Source organism: Uloborus diversus, chromosome 9 (genome assembly GCF_026930045.1).
Source record: "Uloborus diversus isolate 005 chromosome 9, Udiv.v.3.1, whole genome shotgun sequence".
Taxonomy (NCBI): Eukaryota; Metazoa; Arthropoda; class Arachnida; order Araneae; family Uloboridae; genus Uloborus; species Uloborus diversus.
Window position 1 is genome coordinate 56,591,154 of NC_072739.1, and position 22,331 is coordinate 56,613,484.

Below are 22,331 nucleotides of genomic sequence, written 5' to 3' on the forward strand. Positions count from 1 at the left end.
CCCGAAAAAAATATTCATATTTTTTAGATTTATAAATATGTTACCTTAATTGTTTTTAATCACATTCGTGTGAAAAAAGTTCTGTCTTTTCTAAAAACAAAATTGCATCCCAAGAGTCATGGCCCCGCCACAGTCATCACTGCCTTGAACGAAAATTTCATGAAGGCAAAAAGTCACCACCAGGTGATTTCTCTGCAGAGCTTATATAAATATATGAAACAGCTTTCCTTCGTCGTGCCTTAAACTAATGAGTAAGGAAAATAACGTGCCTTGGTAATGCTTGGCACCACCAAACACTCTTGGTAAAAATTTTTGGAAGGGCACAGGTCGTCCTCGTGTGGTCCGCCTACTTTCGCGGACTGCTGAGTTGTTGTGATCTGCCCTTTAAAGTAAAAAAAGTATTGGTAGAGTTAGATAGGAGGAGGAGGATGACAATGACATTCACAGGCTGAATATTATTCATGGTACTCACAGCGTGCCCACATAGGGGGGGGGGGGAGAGTATTGTTTTGAGGGGTATTTTTCACTTTTTCGATATTTAGGAGGGTGCGCCCTTGCTCTTTGGAGGGGGGGGGGGGAGGGTACTCAGGATCAGGTTCGTTTTTGAGGGATGGTGTTTTAGAGTTCAAAACCCTCTGGAATTTTTTTTTAAAAAGTGTACTTTTTTTTACTGCAACTAAAACAATTTTTTTTAAATAATTTTTTAATTTCTTTGAAAAATGAAACTCAATGCTTTATCTGCATTCTGCAGCATTTTATTTTAGTTATTGTAAACACCCTTTCTTGAAAAACACTACATCGTTTTCCGTTTGATTAGAATAACTGACGCAAGCAAAAACATCAACATTCTTTAAAGTTGAAAGTGCTAAACTCCGTACTCAATACAATATAGTTTATGAGTGCCAAAAATATGAATTTAAGCATAAATGTACACACATCTATTCTTTTAGGTTATTAAAAAGTTATGTGGAGTACACATCAGATTTATTTTCTTCAATTAATAGGTACATCATCGTTTACATTTGCTCTTTTTTATGCCCTAAAAGCAGCACCCTTTCATTTAAATAACCTAATGCAACAAAAATCAATAGAATATAAGAATGAAAACCAATCTAAATGATCATATTGATTTCACAAGAAATGTTTTTCATAGAACCTTCCCCAAAACGAACGTCTGATTACGGCTCTGCTCAGAATATAATTTATTACTAGATGCCGTCCAAAATTGTTCTTTATTTTCCCCAAATTTTGAAGTAAACGACATTAAATTGTGTACAGTTTGATTTTTGTGATGAACTTTAAGTCGGCAAGCTTTAATGTCCTAATTCGCTTAGTGTTATCGAGCAAACTATTTGTTTCACAATCAATTCTAATTGCTAATTTAGTAGCAGCAGAGCACTTACACGGCACTCCGTAATGTCAATGGCGAAATCATATTTTCTCTCAGAAAAGGGAAAGCACCTCTATTCATTTCGTTAATCATGAAGCGAGTTAAAATCTACCTGAAAAAAAGAAACTACGCGATTATTGCTGCAACTAGATGATGAGAACCCGTTTGCTGATAAATAAACAACAAATCTGACCGAAAAGGAAACTTATTCCAAAAAAAGTTAAAAATAAATGCTTTTTTTAGGCATAAAAAATGTGGAACGCTTCACGATTTTGCGTGTCATCCTTGCGCAGGGGCCATGCTAATCTTCTCTGTATCGTTCCAATTTTAGTATATGTACTGCCGAAGCGAGTACAAACATTTATGGTGATACTTTGATATATATACAATTTCTTACATTGTTTAAGATTTTACTGGTAGATATTGTAGTTTTTGATATTTCTTGTTTTTAGTAATTTTTATTAAAAGACACTTAATCATAAACGAAACATTTTTATAGAGTCTCGACCAGGGGCGGCATTTTGGCATTTCATTTGGGGGGTTCGAGTGTCTTAAAATATGAATTAACTCAGTATGGAACAAAACACATATTGGCTAACAGCAAGTGATCATGATATGGGGGGGAGATTGCATAGTTAAAGAGCCTCCGCAAAAGATATTTCTTGACGTGAAATATTTTTTTTTTCAAAAATAGTATGTATTTTTAAAGAGTATCTATGCATGCCAGGCCCGTGTCCAGATTTTCATAAAGGGAGGGGTTTTAATCTTATCTGAGGGAGGGGGGATTCAATCCCCACAACCTTTAGTTTTACTACAAATTATCGATCCCAGTATGGCGTTTATGCACCTGTAAGTACTGCTGTACCCCCCCCCTTCTCCTAGAAGAATAATTCTGGCTGCTCAAGGGACCAAAGTATTCCTTCATTTTACAGGTTCCCTTTTATCAAACCTTGTTTGTTTCTTTTTAATTAAATCTGTTACCTATGCGGTTTATTGCAACAAGTATTTAAAACTCTCCACGAATTCTTTTTATGTAAGAGAATGCATATCAGATTTTATGTTCTGAAATAAGGCTTAGAACGAGTGTATTGTAGATGCAAATTACATTACTAAACACAATCACTAATACATCTTCATAGCTGCAACATATGCCAAAGTCATCATTACCTCCTTATAATAAGCAATATTAATGCTTTGTATTGGTAGATAATTCAACGGTTCTACCACCACAGTTTTTCCAAATTATTATTTCAGTCGGCAAAGCATCAACAGTTGTAAATTACATAACATTTAAATGTTATGCAAAATTTTTTAAGTTATAAAAGAAGAAAGAAATGCAAGCATTTAGGTCCAACTGAGTTGAATTAGGGGGAAAAAATACAGAATTACTGAGTTAAAATTACAGAAAAACTTCAAAGAGAAAGGGAGGGAACGTTAAACGCAGGCTTTCACATTAAAGTTAATTTAAGTCAATCGTTTTCTTCATTTGACATCCTTTTTTTTTTTTTCAATGGGAGGGGTTTAACCCCTAAAACCCTCCCCTTGGACACGGCTCTGATGCATGCATACTATGCATTGAACAGCTGAAATGTGTTTCTAGCAGAAGAAAGTGATGAACACTCATTAAATAGACACACTTTAAAATATGAGCATAACAATGAATGTAAAATACCAAGACATTTTCTTGTGAAAATCATGCAGCCACACCACTCACTGCACAGGCCTCTCATAACAGAGCACACTAGAACGAGATATTTAGCCTATATGAGGAAATGAAGTCTTTAGTTAAAATTAACCATGATTTTTCATCAGTTTTTTCCGTTCTGAAAAGGCCGGTAAAGGCTTGATGAATTTCTAATAATTTAAAAAACCGAAAAAACTTGCTCATGTCCGGAAAATTGTCGAGTTTCATCAACCATTATGGAGAACCAGCAAGATTGTTTTTCCTGAACATTGATTGGAGATTAACGTCAATTGTATTTGCTTTTTTTTATCATTCCTCTCAAAAAATTTGGAGGTGCAACCGCCTCCTCTTGACCCCCCTATTTGCCGCCCATGATCTCGACCATTTGTTCACGTATTTTTTACTAGATTTTTAAAAGCTTTTCAAATCTATTATTTCTGCTGATCGAGACCTCCGTACCGATTCAAAGAAACATGCGTCGTGACGGCAGCAAACTATCCCTTCAGTCAAATAAAGCTGTAGACCAATCAAAGAGCCCCATCTTCAATGCCGTTTGGGATTACAATCTATGCAATCTGAATGCTGGACTGTCGCCTCACCGGCTCTCAATTATTTCTTGGCGCTTTTATTTGTCGCCTTCAGGATTTTTTGTTTACATTTTAAACCGGCTTGAAGAGAAAGAGAATTCAATTTAACATTCTATTCTCCAAAGATATGTTTAAATGCTAGTTGATTAGAGCAAATAACGCTATTTATTAATAATTGTCTTCCCGTGACTCAATCCAACGGAACTCATTTAGTAATTATATGTTTGAAGTAACACATTTTTTGTGAACATTGCATGTTATATAACTTTATTATTAGAATATTCTCCTCCAATTTTGTTACATTTCCAGGCATAGTTATGACGAGCAAATTGTGGTACGTTTCTTGTATAAATTTACGTGCTCGGTATAGTCTGCAATTTTGTCAAATTCGAAAGCAATGCCTTTTCTTTGATGTTAAAAATCCTACAATCAGTAAATGTTTTTCTAGAAACATGTGTACTGTTCCACAATTACCCAAAAAGAAGGAGTATGGTGCTAAGAAGGGACCTATTTCCTGGAAAACACTGCTAGTTACATTGGGAATCGGTACGATTTTTATTGTCGGAATGCAATATGTTAAAAAAGAAAAACAGCTTGCAATTGATAAGCGGCGAAAACGAGAGATAGGCAAAGCTGCAATAGGAGGAAGATTTGATTTGGTAGATCACACAGGTGTGCCAAGAAAAAGTGAAGATTACAAAGGAAATTGGTTATTGATATATTTCGGATTTACGCACTGTCCTGACGTATGTCCGGAAGAAATAGAGAAAATGATTGCAGTTGTTGATGATTTGGATAAAACACCTAATTTACCCAAAATCACACCACTTTTCATCAGTGTCGATCCTGAAAGAGATAGTGTTGAAACTGTTGCAAAATATGTTAAGGAATTTTCACCAAAGCTTGTTGGTTTAACCGGAAGTAAAGAACAGGTGCGCCAGTGTACAAGAGCCTATCGCGTCTATTATAGTCCTGGTCCCAAAGATGAAGATGATGATTATATTGTTGACCACACGATTATTATGTATTTAGTGGATCCAGATGGTGAATTTGTTGACTATTACGGGCAAACAAAAACTGCTGAACAGGTTGCCAATGGTATAAGCATGCAGATGCTTAAATACAAACAAGCTAATAAACAATCTTGGATTTGATCGATGTGCATGCCCGAACATCAGATGATAGTAATTTCATGTTTTATTTTTATAACTTATTGAATCAGTGATGAGAACAATTAAAATTGTTCAAATATGTCTTGCTCATCAAAATGTGTGATTCAGTTTTGTTGCAAAAAAATAAATATCGCGTTTAGTTATACATGATAAAATACAGTCAATTTGCCTTAAAACAACCTGATATGTGTCATATTGACTTTTGAGCCGATTTACTTCTGCTTAAAATAAAGACCTGTAAGTATAAACAAGGCATGAACCAAAAAAGTGCAAGTTTCTATAAACTGCTTTTCATGGCTTTTTTTTTTGCCGAAAAATATTTTTTCCCAGAAAAGAAAGAATCATCAGAAAGTAGTGTAATGTAGAACCCAGTGTCGGATTATTGAATAGACCCTTATTCTAGGGTTGCACAGAATCTGTTGATTTATCAGGAATAGTGGGTTTATAAGATCAAATGACAAATAATTAAATTTTGTTAACCCGTAGCAGGGGAGGTGAGGTCTCACAGACCACTCAAAAGTTTTTCCCACCACCCCTACTTCATTTTTAGTCTGATTGAATGATTTTTTCCAATAGCGTTTTGTTTTGAGACCTTGAACACCCCCTTGCTTATCAGTATCTTTTGGCAGGTGCATCTGGTTTAAATTTCTCTGTGAGACCTCACCTCCCCTTCAGTGTTACAATTTTCGGTAGTAGTAGACAAGGTTTTTGACAATTGTACCGCGGATATGGATTTATATTTGTTTGATCCGCGTTATGCGGAAGAGATGCAAACTGTTCGAAATAAGGTTGTTATATGTTTAAAATGTTCTTAAAAGGTACACAAGGAATGTTCAAGGGACAATGAGAGCTGAATTATTTCTGGAAATTCGACGCAATATACTAATAGTTTAGGTGCTGTCAAAATTTTACTGTAAGGTGATCTAATCAATTTTCCGGAATTAAAATGTTCGTAATGTATTTAATAACTAAAATGAAATCATTAATAAATAACAGATTCATTTTTTTTGCGAGTAGTACGTTATTTTCTGCAGCATGTAATTTTTCTCGAAAAAACTTAAGACTGTAGCAAAATGTCCTCGGAAAAGGTATATTTCAATTTAAAATTCAAAAATATTTTTTCCCCATGTTAATAAAAGTTCAAAGAACATCTAAGGCAAAATACAGGAATGTTTCTTAATTACATGGTTTTTATGAAATTTGTAAATAGAGCTGTCTCTGAGACCTCATGTCCCCTGTTACACCTACCTGTTACGGGTTTAAAGGATTATCTTCATGTTAAAATGAGCATCGGCGATTCTCGAAAAAATGTCCCGTGCGTAACGCTAAGTTTTTTATTTTAGTCAAGTAACTATTAATTAAATATGGGATTAACTTATGCTTTGATAGTATATTAAAGCATATGTATTATTCCCTAACTACATTATTTTTTGAAGGCTTTGGTTAGCTGGTAAAAATAAGAAACTTAGCATTATCCAGGGGACATTTTTTCGAGAATAGCCCATCAACTTTATAATTTTTATTAGCAATAAACTTTTTCTATCATAGATTTGAAATCAGCATTCAAGTTTAACCTTGCACACTAATTTTTGTGTCATTCGGTTAAGTCATAACTTTGCAATTAAACTAAGAAAAAGCCACCTGATCAAAACATTCAATGTTTTTTTTTTTTTTTTGAGCAATCACGATTGCTTATTGCTTTCATTTGACTGTTTTGATGTCCTATGATTTTATTTTCCCACCAGCACCCTCTGCAGCATCACCGTCGACCGGCTCCTCACGATGATGCTCCTCTAGCAAAAACCGTCTCCAGGTTGTGTCCATATCCTACACTTACACGCACGTACACAAACACATATACATACACTTACACACACATACACAAAAGCGTACACACACAAACACATACAACTACCCACACACTCATGCCTGCACACAGACACAAACACACATGCCTACACACAGATACACATTACCCCCACACACATACAAACACACACGCTTACATACACACACACTCGTGTTTGCGAAAAACATAATTTGAATTCAAGAGGTCAAAATTCATATAAATTTTTCTTTTTTTAAAATATATTTTTGCATATGTTTAAACTACAATGGTTATACGGATTTTTTTTTTTTTCTGATAGAAAACTATGAACCAACCAAGAGTTAAAGCATGTTTTACATGATGGAAAATTTTAATTTGATTCTTGTTATCAATTATAAAATTAATATAAATTTTTTATATCAAAAAATCTGTTTTAAAGAAGAAAACAAGGAAGACTTAAACAAGGAAAATATTAATAATTCTTTATTGAAAACTTATTTTATGCACTACAAATGAAATCGATATGGATATTTCTGCACTGTAAAAGTACTAACAGTTAACAAAATTAATTTAAAAGCTAAATTAAATCTAAAAAATCCCCAAATCCTCTTCTGGATCATTATAATTTGTGCAGGGCACATACAAATTTCTTTATGAAAAGACAAAAAAAAAAAAAAAAATCTATACATATAATAAAATAAGATGTTTGTGTGTGTGTGTGTGTGTGTGTGGCGTGCATCCCGGGAAAACGGTAAGGCCTAGAAACATGAAATTTGGTATACAGGTGTAGTTTTTGCTGAAGTTGTGCACCTCGGGCTTCGATTTTTGATATTTTAATTAGAAAAAAAGTTATTTAATGTTTTATGTGATTTTTAGCACTTTTTAGTAATTTTAACCTCACAGACCCTGAACCAATCGCGCCAGACAAATATTTTTGGTACTATAGTGTCGGAAATTTAATTTTAAATATGATGAACAAAAAAAATTTTGAAGATAGAGCAATTTTTGTATTTTTTATGAATTTTTGAAAAAACCTTTAATTTGCATGTTTTCTTGGGTTTTATTTTTTTTTAATATCATCCTGCGAGAAGTATCAAAGCCTCATTTCTGAAATTTAAGTTGGTAATAGTAAAAACATTTCGCCCTCTTCAGAAGAAAAAAGTTCTTAAAAATATGCAATAGTTTTTTTTTAACAATTTTTTTAATGCTGAACACATCATGTCCTTTCACGCATCAGTCGAAAAAAGCGTTCTTCAATCTTTTATGCCTGTGACGTCACTACTTGGGTTTTGATTCGATATTTACGATGGAATCTTAATCGCAAGCAATGTTAATCTTTTTTTTTTACTATATAGCTTACTTCTACATTTTCTGACGTGATGACCACGTGTTTTTCGGCAGCGCTTGCTTTTTTTTCTTCCCTTTTTTTTGTTTTATTTAGGGATTGCATTTATTTCTGTTTCCGTCCTCCCCTCCCCAAGCTGGACCTTTCGCTGTATCTATATTACGTTACATTTCATAGTTGTGAACATTAATTCAATAAAAACAGCGAGATTTTTTTTTATCTTTGTCAAACGCTACTTTTTGCACACTACGGAGAATTTGAGCTTTTTTTTTTTTTGCTCTACTTAAATAAAAAAAAGCGGTTTTTTGAGTGTTCTTTGTTTTTATTAGGAAATGGGCGAGGAGGTCAAAATAAATAGAGATGGATGAGAAAATGTAGAGATAGATTGTAAAGGTAGATAGCCGCCGAAGGCGGCAATCTTGGCGTAAAAATGTGAATGGCACAAAAAAAAAAAGATAGAGATGGATTGTTAATACTGCTGCCAAATTTATTTAAACAACCGCCGAAGGCGGCAAACTTGAAGGAAAAAGGTAAATGACAAGTTAGCCAAACAGCCGCCGTAGGTGGCTGCTTGCACATTGGGTGTCAATGCCCCCCTCCCTCCCCCACATACACCATGACTTTGAAAAAACAATGCTTTCACATAAAAGTGGAAGTGCTTTTTATTATTTTTCGACAAAATTTGCATGAAGAGTACGTCGTTTGTGTCTCCCCTCCCCCTCCTTTAAAAATATTCCAAACGACGAAACTGGAGACAGATCTAGAAAATATTTTATTCAAATTATTAATGATATAGATAGATATAGATTGATTGACACCGCCACGAAATTTATTTAAGCAGCCGCCGAAGGCGGCAACATTGACGTAAAAAAACGAATGATAATACTGATTTATAGAGAAAAACATTGATTAATGTCGTCGATAAATTGTTTAAGCAGCCGCCGAAGGCGGCACCCCTGGCGTAAAAAGGCGGACCAGCTGGTCGCCGCAGGCGGCTAGTAATAATAATAATTATAACATGGTATGTATTTTAACATTTTCTTAATGTCAAAAATTTGCTTTTGGTTTTTTTGCACTTTTCCCAGGATATGCTTTCTTTACTGGCAATGGGCCAACTTTTAGGTTTTTTTTTTTTTTTTTTTGAGAAAAGAAACAGAAATTTGCTGAAATCACCAATGAATTGAGATACTTTAGCTTCGCCATGTGTCAAACTTTTCAAGTAAAACTGGAATTGCTCCCCCTCCCTCTTATTTTCCCATATGGGTCATTCTTCAAAAAGTGTAACTTTTCTGTCACACGCCGTTTACAGTAAAACCTTTAAGGAACAATTCATCTAACAATGTTTTTTTATTTCATCTAAAATATATCTATTTAAACACGCCAACAGTTTTTTGATAATGATTTTTATTTTAGTATATTTTTGGTACACAACATGTGAATTCTTACCTCCGTGGCATGCCACACCTTGTGTGGCTGTTTATGTTACTTAATAACTTGTGTAATTAAAAGTATATACTTATTTATTGATTATTCCTTTCACAAGTGTCTCAAATACTAATTGTTGAAGTAATTTAATATTGTGTTTTAGTTCATTTTAGTAGGACAAGGAGTCTTGTCACACAATAAATTCTCATCTCCGTTACGTAAACACAAAATGCCATTCCTCATCAACATGTCAAATTTTATTTTCCATGATACAAGGGAGCCCTCTTGTTTATTTTCATCCATAGTTGAAGTTGTGAGATTTTTGGCGAAAGACAAGAAGATAGATTTTGATTTAAAAACTCACCTCCCTTTCTCACCTCCGTGAACTTGAATTTCAGGGATGTAAAATTAATGTAAAAAAAAAGAAGTGAACATGTTATCATATGCAGATTGTAGCAACGAAGAAAAAAAACATTCCTGAAAAATGCATCTATATTAATGGAAAATTCCTCACCTCCGTGACAGACCTTATGAATGACATAATTTCCGAGGGGAAAATAAATGATGGAGGGGAAATACATCAATAATAAGCATTCTACCAGAATTATAAATTGCCAGTATATCTTCTAATATATTAAATACTAATTTTTAACACACATTTAAAACTGCTAATTAAGCCTTAATTAACAGAGCTTAATATTATATTCCCACTGATCATAAAATGGCTGATTATTTGCACAGTTAACGAAATTATTACTTTGATATAAAATTGACCTCAATTTTTAAATATTAAAAGTTTTTATTATTGTTTTTTTTTCCATGAACAATGCATTTTTTTATTTATTTTTATTTATGAGTAAAATAATTAGAACTTAGCTGGGCCATTGTTTATGGTTACTTCTAGTCGGTAACACTTTCATGTAAGAATGAAAAAAAAAAGAAAGCAAAAGGTTTTGAAATTGAAAAATATTTGCATTCAAAAAATTACGTTTTCTGGAGAATGACCAATATGAACTTTTTAATTTATATTACTCCTACCACCATCTTTTAAATTAAATCCTATTTGTTGTCACCTCTTGTACAGTGAACCTCTGTGATGTGATTGTTATATCAGTGTAATGTATTGTTGAGGAAGTTATGTATGGTACAAGTTTAGAGGACAAGTCATTCCAAGGTATATGGCATGTTTTTGAACTAAATACATATTTCAATGCTTAATATTTTCTATAACTAGTAGGAAGAGATGACTTATTTTCAGGCAAAAAGATGTGTCCACTTCAGTTTAACTGGAAAGTAAAATAATCTGTTTGGTAAAGAAAAGTGGAAATGACTGGTTTTCGGACTTCACAATTCAATTGTAACAGAAATTATTTTTGTGATGTGGCTCAACGTATCCGGGGCCCAGGGCGTGCTGGTTCACTTCACAAGGTTCAGTTAATAAACATTTCAAACAACACATTTTTAATGTTTTTTTTTTCTTTCTAAATCTGGGATGATGAAAAATAATTAATAAAACTTGTGGTACAAAATCAAAGTTCTCATTTAATTTTTTGATAAGAAGAAAAAAGAAAAGCAGGCCAACTCTCCCCGACTCCCTTTTTTTTGGAGACAATGTTTATGTCAAAGAATACCTGTACCTTGGAGTGACAACAACATCAAATTATGACTAAAGTTAGTTCATGACAGAAATCTGCCCAGCATCGATGCAGATGAGCTCTATTAAAGGATTCTCCCAGTCAAAAATGTCAATTCTATGGAGATGCTTACTCAGACAGTCTTATATTCAAATAGAGAAACTAAAATTTTTCTTAAATTTAATTACAAAAGCATTTTTCCATTTAGAAACCAACTCACTTTAAAATATGAAAAGAAATTTGCCTACTTCAGATTTTTAGTTTTTTCTTAAACAACTTTCATTTTTAGTTTAGCTTTAAGCGGCAAAAATAAAATTATTAATGTATTTTTCATTAGTGCAATCTGAGGCGACAGGAGCCTATTTCCTAACTGTTAAAAATAGATTCTGACATCTCAAATGACCTAGGAATACCTGTTACTTTTTTTAAGCAACGGATAAATTTGGAAATACAGTCGATGTCAGTTATTGAAACAGTGGTTAATTGAATCAACCACTTTTTTGATTCAAATTGTAAAAAGCAGAGTAGAATTTAGTTTTATTGTATTAGCCGCTTTATTGCATCAGCTGCCCGTTCTCAAAACTGTTTAGAACAAACCTGATTCATATAAGCGGCGGCCACCATACAGTGAATCATCGTTTATACGTTTCTCTTGTATACCTTATTTATATGTTTGTAAAATTGGTCTGTGCAAAGTCTAATACATATTAACATATACCTATTACAGTAGAATACCTTTAAAACGCCGACCTGTATAACGCAATTCTCTATAAACGCACTACTTTTCAGAAGTAAACAATAGGTTTTGAAGAAAAAAAATCTCTCTGGTTTGCCTTACAAACATAAATATTGTTAGGTAAATCCAATTTTAAAACTGTTTTCCATCTTTCCATTTTAGTTCAAAGCTTTTAAATGAAAATTAGTATTCACAGTAAAAAGAATACCAGATGGCTTTTGAAAATGCAGTTGTTATGCTAACCATGGAGCTAGCGGAAGTGCAGGGTAATCCACTTTCTTTTTAATGTGAAAAAATTTTTTGCGAATAACTGTGTATAATTAGTGCTTTAGGACTCATTGCAGATAGAACTCATTCTGAAATGCTAATATGTAGATATATTCTAAATATTAGTTTCAAATTTTGTAAAATGACCTATATAACGTCAAAATATGGGAAACGCAAAAGCTCTGGTCCCAAGGTGTGTGTTATAATGGTCTTCTACTGTATACGTTTTTTCATTTATGGGGCATTCCACGGTATTTTTGACATTATGTAGAGACCGTAACGTGACCTTTTTTTGCCATAACTTTTTAATTTACCGTTTGATTTGCAAATTATTTTATTTTGAGCTGGTGTGTTGGTAGGAAAAGATCAAAATAAAATAATATGCTAATCAAACAGTAAATTAAAAAGTTATGGCAAAAAAGGTCACGTTACGGACTCTACATAAATGTCAAAAATACCTTGGAATGCCCCTTATACGCTTTTTTCATAAGGTCCCTTCAAAAGCGTATAAACGGTGCTTCACTGTACACCTTTTTGGGGAACTACTGTCCAACAATGATGAACGCACACTCCCTTTGAACAGCCTCAAGATAAAGGTCTTCTTAGGTTCTTAATAGTGATGTGCCGCTTTGTTGAAAATGTATCTCAGTGGACACGGTGTCATTCATGCCTAGATCGACGGATGTGAACTGCTACTTTTTTCCCTGATTTAATCACTGTCCAAGTGCCAACTGGGCCTAACATGCCTAGATCCACGAATTCAGACTGGAACTTTATAACCCAATTTAATCACAGTCCAAGGGCCAACTAGCCAAAAAAAAAAAAAAAAAAAATTAATTTGAATTTTGACATTTTGATTTCAAATTATGTTTTTCACAATCACATGTGTATGTATGTAGGCATGTGTGTTTGTGTGTGTGGGGGGGGGGTTGTGTGTAGGGGGTATGTGTGTGTGTAGGCATATGTGTTTGTGTATGTGTAGGTGTGTGTGTGTGTGTAGAACATGGATGCAACCTGGAGACTGCTTTTGCTAGAGGAGCAGCATCGTGAGGAGCCGGTCGATGGTGATGGTGCAGAGGGTGGCGGTGGGAAAATAAAATGATAGGACGCCAAAAACGGTCAAGTGAGAACAATAAGCAATCGTGATTGCTCAAAAAAAATACAATTGATCGTATCTTAGGAATCAAATGTTTTGAATTACCCAGTTTTAGTAGATATTTTATTAAAATTATCTTTTACTTTATTGGTAATTTTTATTACGTTTTATGTAACATCAAATGACTACATATGCATAATGTGACAAAAACTTTTATTGTCTAAAAGAATGAATGTTAATAAATACAAAAAATATAAAAGCTATTCCACATAAATTAATATTTTTTACGTAGTTTATGAAATAACAGAGACAAAGGAAGTAAATTGTTCCGTTTTTGATTTGCAGGATGGAAAACATCAAAATCAGTCTTTTGCAATTTATTAAGATATACAGCTGTAGCAACCTAAAAAAGAAAAAACAAAAACATTAAGTTCCCATTCATTGTACACACATACTCTACAAATCAAAATTAGAACTCCTTTGTCCCAAATTAGTGGCTATCCTCATATATATATATAATAGCAAATGCTCGAGTAACGCTAATGTCATCAACAATGAAACTCGCACCACGGCATAATAATTTGATGATATATTTGATAATGTTTGACGTGCAGGAAAATGCTTTATTTTGACAGGGCTGAACTGATCCGGTAACTTAACTGTTTTACTGGTAAGACTCATTGTAGGAGAACGAAGGAACGTAACAATTGTCAACAATGAATGCTATCATTATCTACTGGATTTTAGGGTTAATCCACTGGAGTTAGGGTTAAAATTTCCAGTATCAAAATATCACCAAACCAGCAATTATTTTGTTCAAATGTAGAAGCAATTTTCACCCGTCTTACATGGAGATCTTCTAGTATAGTAGAAACTTCGATTATCCGAAGTAATTGGGACCGAACATACTTTGGATAATCGAGAATTCATCTATAATCATCTAGTTGAATATAGTATTGCCATTCAACTGTTATGGCTATTTTAACTGTTAAATAAATTTAAATTATTAAGGAGAATTAATTTATTTCTGAAACAAAATTTACAATGGTTTAAATGGAAGTTTCATCTGGTAAATTGGCTGTCCTTTGCAGTGCATCTCTATACCGAAGTTTTCTTAAGGTCAGGAACCACACTGTTCCTGTTGTTTCAACCAAACAAGACCTTTTGAAAAACTCTCAAAAGCATCATTGTTACTTATCTTATTTATTCCAGAATCATTCACATCTTCATCATCATCATCATCTTCTTTTGGAGAATCAAGAAAATTCTGATCGAAAATGTAGCAGCAGAGAGAACCAACAGAATAGCATGGAAATTTCGAATTCTGGCCAGCTGCCTAACATGACAGAGAGCAGCAAATGGGTTTTCCTTCCTTTCCCCTTTTCTGGAATAGAATTGCCCACAAATGATAAGTGACACAAAGTGACCTCCCCCTTTTCAAATTCTGCTGCAAAGAAAACTTCTTTGTTCTTGAGACGACAAAAGAGGTGTTCTTTGCACTTGCTTACAATCAGGCGGTGCAATAACATTTGATTGTTCTGGGACTCGGCAGTATGACCTTCCAAATTTCGAAATGGAGTTTGTTTTTGTTTAGAACAGGAACGTTTGAAAGTGGGGAAGAGTACACCCATACCAAAAATTGAGCTTGTGAGAAGGAATTCCAAAATATTTATCGGCACTCGTAGTTTGGAAAGAATGGCTGGCATACAAAAGAAATGTGGGGGGGGGGGGGGGAATTTAAAAATGGATGTTTGTTAAGTATTTTAGATGATGATAAAAAATGAAAAAAAAAAAAAGAAAAGTGAATTAAAACCGACTTCGGTTAACGGAGAGTTTTGGTTAATAGAGGTTCAAATAACGGAGGTTCTACTGTATTAGGATACTTTTGTACTAAACATAAAAACTGGGACTTGATGATTTTATTTAAACATTTTTCAGAGATTTCATGGGTCAGTGTTATCAATAACAACATTTACTTACCAAACATTCCCTCCTTAAATCAGTACCAAATTATTTTCAAAACTTTAGGGTTTGCTCATTCTTAAGCCACATTTTATTATATAGGAATTCTTCCACCAGCCAATCGCATGAAACCTATCTGCTAACTAATGAATTGAGAATTCGGTAGAAAGTAGGGATGCATCAGCTAATCGGCCACTTTGCTGATTTATAATCGGCCAAATTTTGTCAATTAATCGGCGGAAAAAATATTTTCTAAAATATTTTTTTTAAAGCACACCTTTAACAAAAAAAAAGCGATGATGAACACTTCGTAACAATAAATAAATGTAATTTTCTGCAAACATTACAAAAACATGTAGTATGAAAGTATGCAGAGAAAAAGCAAAACAAGTAGTTTAGAAAGTATGTTAAACTGAATGAAATATTTAAGGATCATTTCCCAAGTTTATGTTGTGACCCCAGCTTTTGATAACCTTCTTTTTTTCAATTATTTCGATACTTAAAACTTTGCAAAAGCTTAGATTGTACATTTTACTACTTACTCTTTTAATTATTGATTTTTGCTTTAACAAAACATTAGTTATTATTAAATATCATTTGAAACTTAATTACAATTTATGTACATACTTTATTATTACAGTCAACGCTCTATAGAATGACCTCTCATTGCTGGACTTTCCATTATAGCGGCCGATGCAGCAAGTCTCGTTTGCAATTCCATAGGTGCAATGTTATTTTGTCCCCCATTAGAACGTCCAAACTGATTGGTTGGTTGGTTTGATTGAGTTTTTTGGTCCAAGAGCCATAGTTGGTTATACTGCGCCAAACGATTGTTGAGTAGTGGAAAAAAAAGAGCCAAAAAAGTAATTTTTATTATGGAGCAAAGAAAATATGGAGAAATTTTGAAAAATTAACCAAAATAAACACATAAACAAAGTTTTAAATTTTCAGTGACCAGCCGAAAGGAATAACTAAGAAATAATTTAGAGCAAGATAAAAAACGTCAACAAAACAAAAACAAGACATAAGCAAGAACATAAAAAAGAAAACTAAATTAAAGACAAAAAGCCAATCTCCCGAAGGAAAGGGAACAATTTGGGATGGGGGATGTCCCCTAGGAGTTCCTTCAGAGATGGATGGAGCAGATTGAATAATTTAAAACAAATATGATTGAAAATTGGACAAACGGAGAGGATATGCAACACTGATTGACATTGCATGTGTTGCATATTGGAGTAGATTCGCAGCAAAAGAGATGTTTGTGGATGAATCTCGTATGACCACGTCCAAACTGAGTCTTTCACTTCAGTATAACATCAAAACTTAAGTTTCAACTTTTTTGAAGTTCTCAAGACTATCTATTCGAAAACCAATAACAATTCTATGTTTCTTAAGGTAAAATATTTTCATTGAATGGTGTTATTTGAGGATGAAAGGGTCAAAGAGGTAACAAGAACTGTGCACAAACAGGGGTCGAAGTGGTCCTATATATCCAATATTCCCTATATTTTCAAAAAAAGTATGAAAATTGTCCTATATTTCCTATATTTTTGGAAAATGTCTTATATTCCTGTTTTTTATCCAATTTATTTCTTTAAAACAACAGTAAATAAACTATCTGACTTCGGATTTTTCGTCGAAAGTACATGTGCAAACGAATTTCAAATTAAAAAACACAACTCACTAAATCCTGCAACAGGCATCCTTTTGTCATTGGCTACAGCAATATGACGTCACTGTAGTGGGTGGAGTTTCGAGAACGAATTCTGAAGTTGGTTTTAGAATTTTGCGTTTGGCAACAGCAGTTTGTTTTGTTTTCCAGCGTGGTTTTTTTTGGTTTTGTTTTCGTGGTTTTTTTGGTTTTTGTTTTTGCGGGTATATTTTTGTGTTCAGTGCATTTTCTGATCGGGATGTTATAATAGTCTTTTTGCAATCTTTTCTTTTTGTGGAATTTTATAGGACAAAATATCTGTATGTTTGTGCTACAAAGCATTGGTTATTTCCTGTTAGTTCTCAACACAAAGACAGTTTTTATTTATTTATATAAGCTATGTTTGTGACACTTCTATCTCTGCAAAAATTGTGAGTTGCTGTGTTAATTATCAATAAATTTCACTTTTTTTTTTGTCTACAAAGTACACTTTTTTCAAAAATTATTCTTTCAACTACAGGAAAGTCATTTCAGGTGTAAGTTATAATTTTGTTTGAAGGTTTTTTTTTAAAACAAAATCATTGATAAGAATAAATAAATAATATGTATGTATTATTTCTTTTTTCATAGCGAAACTATTCATATAATGTGTCCTATATTTGTCCTATATTTTTTGTGGAAAATGTCCTATATGTGACAAGTCGATCACTTCTACCCCTGCACAAACAATTATAGACACTATGAAGTATTTTTTAAAGAAAAAGTCGAAAAATGTGAAGCTTCCCCAATATCTAAGTAAGAAGAGATAATCTTATTTAAAAAAATTAAAAAAACCTGTGTTGTTGTTGCAAATCTCCGGTGTTTAGCAGCGCTAAACCAGGTCTATGAAATTCGTCACTCTCAAAAAATCCAACACCAACATTGGATCCGCCAAAAGATCCAATCTTGAAAGTCCTAGACAATTCAGTATATGTTCGGGGGTGGCCTGATGGTCGGCACACTTCACACAGGTTGGAAAAGTCTTTTTTCCATTGCAATAAGTCAATGATTTTAGGTGTCCACTAATGAGCCTAGTGATGGTCGTCTGATCTCGCCTACCACACTTGAGAGATAATGCACCTCCCGGGCACTTCGCCCGGTACCAATTATGGGTAGGAGGGACAGTCCAGGAGGACTTTGCATCTCTTTTAGCCTTAGAAAATAGCTTCAAGTAAGTCGAAGAATCAGGTGTATATTCTAACGAAGCAAAAGCAACCCATAATCTGTAAATCAAAAAGTAATTAACTTCTGTCAGTTATTTTCAGTGTAATTTGTCCTTAAATGTATTATTTTAAATTTACTTGTAATTTATATGTAGAACATTTATCATTTTGTTATTTCCTTGGTTCTCTTATAAAATGAAGTATAACTTATAAACATTAATTCAATATTTTTAAGTAAGGCATAAAAAAATATCAAGGACAAATCCAGAAAGTATTCAAGGAGGGGGCTATTGATTTCATATACTTACCCTTTTACAAATTTTCAAACCTTCACCTCCTAACATCATGGAAGATTGTCTGAAATTAAGTTTTTTTTTGGAACTTCTATTTCTACAAAACTCCGGAGGATTGAATCCCATTTATCTTATCGTAATCAGTGTCGTATAGTTGCTTATTTTTGGACTTCAATTTAAAAAACTTTCCAGAGGAGTCCCCCAAACTCCATCTAGTGTTCTCTAAGTTGGTCTAAAATTTGAGCTTTTGGAATTTCGAAAACTTTCCTGTACAAAGTTCCGATCCTTATCACTAGTGTTAAGAGATGTGCCCCAATTGCGTTTTTAAGACTATAATTCGGAAAAAATTTCAAGGAAGAGCGTTCTTTTTTGTAATATTATTGAAGATCTTATAAAGTAACGTTTTTGGAATTTCAGTACCTAAAATATTCCGAAGGCCAGTTTCAGCATCTCGGCTTAAGGAGGGGGGTGATAGATCCTCATCGCCCCTCCCTTGTATCTGTCCTTGAAAAACATGCAATATCCGGTACATTTGCGTTAAAACAACCTCCCGTTACAGAGAGATCAAACCTGCCTCATGTTACTTATTTCAGCCCTTAAAATTATGATTCCCTCCAAAATTAGAAGCTGGATCCACGCTTGGCTACAGGAGAATGCATATCTATTTTAAACATTAAAAATGTCACAAGAGTTTTAAAACCAAATCTCTTTTTATCTGATTATAACCAAAATCTGTTTCAAATTATATCAAAAAGTTAGCTTTTCACTTGTCTCCCTTTAAATTATTAACATAATATATTTTTGGAAAGTAAAACTTGAAATAACTCATAATTTATCTTTAGAATAAATTTTATCACTTCAAGTTTTGGAAATAGGCATGATACTTTATTAAAGTATTTTGATTGGCATTTTTCTTAAAATGTTATACCATTTTCTTTTGCAAAACGGGAAAAGGAACCACTTACTGCTGGTAAAAATATTGATTTTGCTTCTTTTGGCACATCTATGCTCAATTTTCGTCCCTATGGAGAAAAACATGTTAAACATCAGCAGTTTTAAAAAGTTTTTAAAATAGAACATTTGTTATAATATAAATTAATTAAAAAAGACAAATAATTTCATTTAATTGTTCTTCATAAGATCTCTACTGTGCAGCTGTCATCAATAAGAAACAGACCAAAATTTAAAGCAGGATGCAAAAAAGAAAAAAAAAACTGCATTTTTCTAAATCTAGGTCAAAGTATCGGAGTTATGAAAAAATACCAAGTAAAGGATTGTTTTAAGTAAAATAATTTCAGTTTTTTTTCTGATAAGATGATTAATATTAATCATTTCATATGTATACCAATATGAGAGTCGAACATTTAGATAAAATTAAAATGGTGAAAAGTTTCTTTGAATTTGGGTAATTTTATCCAATATTCCAAAATATTAGTATTTCCTAAAAATGCCATGATTTTCTTGTTCATCTCGTCCATAACTAGTAAATTTTCTGAGTAGTTCATGTTGATGTAATAGGAAAAAAAATATGAAAATAGAATTAGGAATCACACAGTAATTCTCTGATTACATATTTGAACATGTGGTTCTTCATGTCCTCTAAAATAGGAAAATAAACTCATGACATTCTGATCAAGTGCATGTTTAATCAAGCTATAGCTTCAAGTCCCTTACAAAGCCTTCTATATGGGGTTAGACTTTCCCCTTGATCAGACTGGTTTCCATAAATGTTTTGCCCCCCTGCAAAAAATCAGCAGAGCCGTTAACTGCCTACTGGAATTCTATGCACTAAGAGCCAGTGTCCACTATTTAGTGCTGTGCTCCCCCCCCCCCCCCCACTGCGCGAGGTCTGCAGGTACGTAGAGCCGGGCCTGGCCTTGATTATAATCGTCGCAGTGTTTAAAATAATGTTGCACTTCAAACTGCTTGAAATTCTATGCATATATTCATAGGTGGCTGGTGCATCAAAACTATGTGTGGAGGGGGTGGGGGGAGTGCCTCTAATGCTTACTTTTTCGGAAAAATTAGGCTATATTATTGTATTTTAACTTCCTGACTGATTAATTGACCTTCTTTAAAATGTTTGATGGCCTCAAACATTTGGATGGATGGCCACAGTTGGTGGCACACACAGGAATTTTTCAAGGATTGGGGTCGAGAGTCGAAAGTCCACCATTCTTGTATCATACCAATATGCCACGAAACATGTTCTTTATATTTTATTGATCATCGGGAACAAAAACGGTACAAAATAAATATTTGAATAAAAAATAAATTGCATTAACTAATAGAATTAATCATTAATAATAAAATACTGAACTAAATTTTCAGAAATCACAAGGATCAATGTATTTATTATTCTAATGTTTCAAAATTAAAAATAGCAAGAAAGATTCATTATTATGGAAGCACCAAATCATAGAAGAAAAAAAGTGCATTTAATCTGTATATACAAAACTAAAAGCATGATGACTACCGTGTTTTTATTTACACTTTACTGTCACGCCTGCTTCTGCAAGCTTACAAATAGTTATAGGATAAAATGTAATTTTCTTACAACTTCATTAATGACTTCTACTTGAGTGAGAGTGACATTACTTAATTTCAACAGTGTGAATCCTCTTTTTGAAAGGTTCTAATACAATTTTTTAAGTTCTCTGTTTTTTGTGGGTGCCTACTTTTTTTTGTTGAAAATAGGATAAATGCATAAAGCATGATTTATTCACTCTGAGAATATGGCAACAAATACCATTTCTAAAACTACTGCATTCCTTTTTTTTTATTTTACGTGTGTAATCGGAAAAGTATAAATTTTTTGGGGGTACCACATATTGTTTAAAACAGAGTTTTTTAATTTCTGTTATTAATGGTACCCAATTTAGTATCGACTTTTCCCATGGAACCCCTGGTGTTTTTTCAGTATAATAGCTTGAACGCAATATTACAGAAAAGGTTTACTTGTAATTAAAATGCATTGTTTTCAATTATTTATCGACAGGGTAAAGTTTTGTACTGGCAAAGTTTCTTAAAATAATTTAAACAACAAATTCAAACAAAACTTTAAAAGCTTTTACTTTGAATGAATGGTAGCTGTTTTTATAATGGCGGCTTTATGAATAAAAGTTGTATTTCCGTATCAGTTTCAAGCAGAAGCCTGAAGTGATTTTTTTATTTATTTATTTATTTATTTTTTTTTTTGTTGAAACCTAAGATGAGAATCCTATTCCTCCTCTTCTTAACTACAAATGGTAAAAATGCCAACAGGGTCTTTTATGACAATTAAGAATATTTAGATATAGATATATTTATACACCAAAATTTTACTGGCTGGCATTAATTTAAATTTGTGACCCAGGGAAGAATCAAATGTAGTGTCAAAAAAAGTGTCGTGTTGATGTACTCACATAGCTGAAGGATATATAATAATAATAAATGTAATTTTAATCCGCAATTAGTTTTGATATTATTTTTGCTGCTCATTTGAAAAATTCCAGCTAAAAAACTCCCCCCAAATCCTATTTTTTAAACGACTAATTTGAACGTTATGAAAAATAAGAATGTAAGTTTCATGGAACCCTTGAGGGATCTGAATGGAGCCCCAGGGCTCCTTGGAACATAATTTAAGAAACTCTGGGTTAAATTATCAATTACCTCAAGATTTGATTTTGGTGTTTTAATTCTAATGTAATTCGCTACATCAAAATCAGTTTCGCTTCATTGTTAGAATATCATGTCATGTAAAATCATGTCTCATGCCTTCATTGTCATCTAGAATCATGAAATACAAGTAATTAAAGGATTTTTAATTGGTTATTATGTGTGCTTACCAGTGCACATGGTGAGATGATTAGTATACACATAGGATTATAATCAGTTGAAAAAAAAATAGTGGTGAAGGGGAGTCCAGACCCCCTGCACACTCCTCTTATGTGCCCCACTGTCCCCCCCCCCCCCCCCACAGTATATACCTTCCTTCCAAATACAAGTTCCATTTTAAATTTTGTTAAATAATAACTATAGTTGGGGCAAACGTAACCTGGCAGGGTTGTAATTAGAGTT

General features: G+C 33.2%; 2 protein-coding genes and 2 non-coding genes across 4 annotated transcripts in view; 2 read left to right on the forward strand and 2 right to left on the reverse strand.

Annotated features, from left to right (window-relative positions):
* The first annotated feature begins 234 nt into the window (after positions 1 to 234).
* On the forward strand, positions 235 to 384 carry LOC129230767 (U12 minor spliceosomal RNA). Its single transcript, XR_008581173.1, has one exon. It is a non-coding gene; the product is annotated as a U12 minor spliceosomal RNA (small nuclear RNA).
* Positions 385 to 1,638: 1,254 nt separating this feature from the next.
* Positions 1,639 to 1,745, reverse strand: LOC129230770 (U6 spliceosomal RNA). The gene has a single exon (XR_008581175.1). It is a non-coding gene; the product is annotated as a U6 spliceosomal RNA (small nuclear RNA).
* Positions 1,746 to 3,744: 1,999 nt separating this feature from the next.
* LOC129229860 (protein SCO1 homolog, mitochondrial-like) lies at positions 3,745 to 4,973 on the forward strand. The gene has a single exon (XM_054864236.1). The coding sequence runs from the start codon at positions 3,916 to 3,918 to the stop codon at positions 4,813 to 4,815; it is 900 nt and encodes a 299-aa protein (XP_054720211.1). The 5' UTR covers positions 3,745 to 3,915; the 3' UTR covers positions 4,816 to 4,973.
* Positions 4,974 to 13,366: 8,393 nt separating this feature from the next.
* The window catches only part of LOC129230234 (NADH dehydrogenase (ubiquinone) complex I, assembly factor 6-like), a 29,402-nt gene continuing 20,437 nt past the window's right edge, over positions 13,367 to 22,331 (reverse strand). Inside the window, exons 8-9 of the mRNA XM_054864634.1 lie at positions 19,238 to 19,294; positions 13,367 to 13,567 (exon numbers count right to left, since the gene is read on the reverse strand). Of these exons, the coding sequence (XP_054720609.1) occupies positions 13,439 to 13,567; positions 19,238 to 19,294 (186 nt within the window). The 3' untranslated portion in view covers positions 13,367 to 13,438. The remainder of the gene's footprint in view (positions 13,568 to 19,237; positions 19,295 to 22,331) is intronic.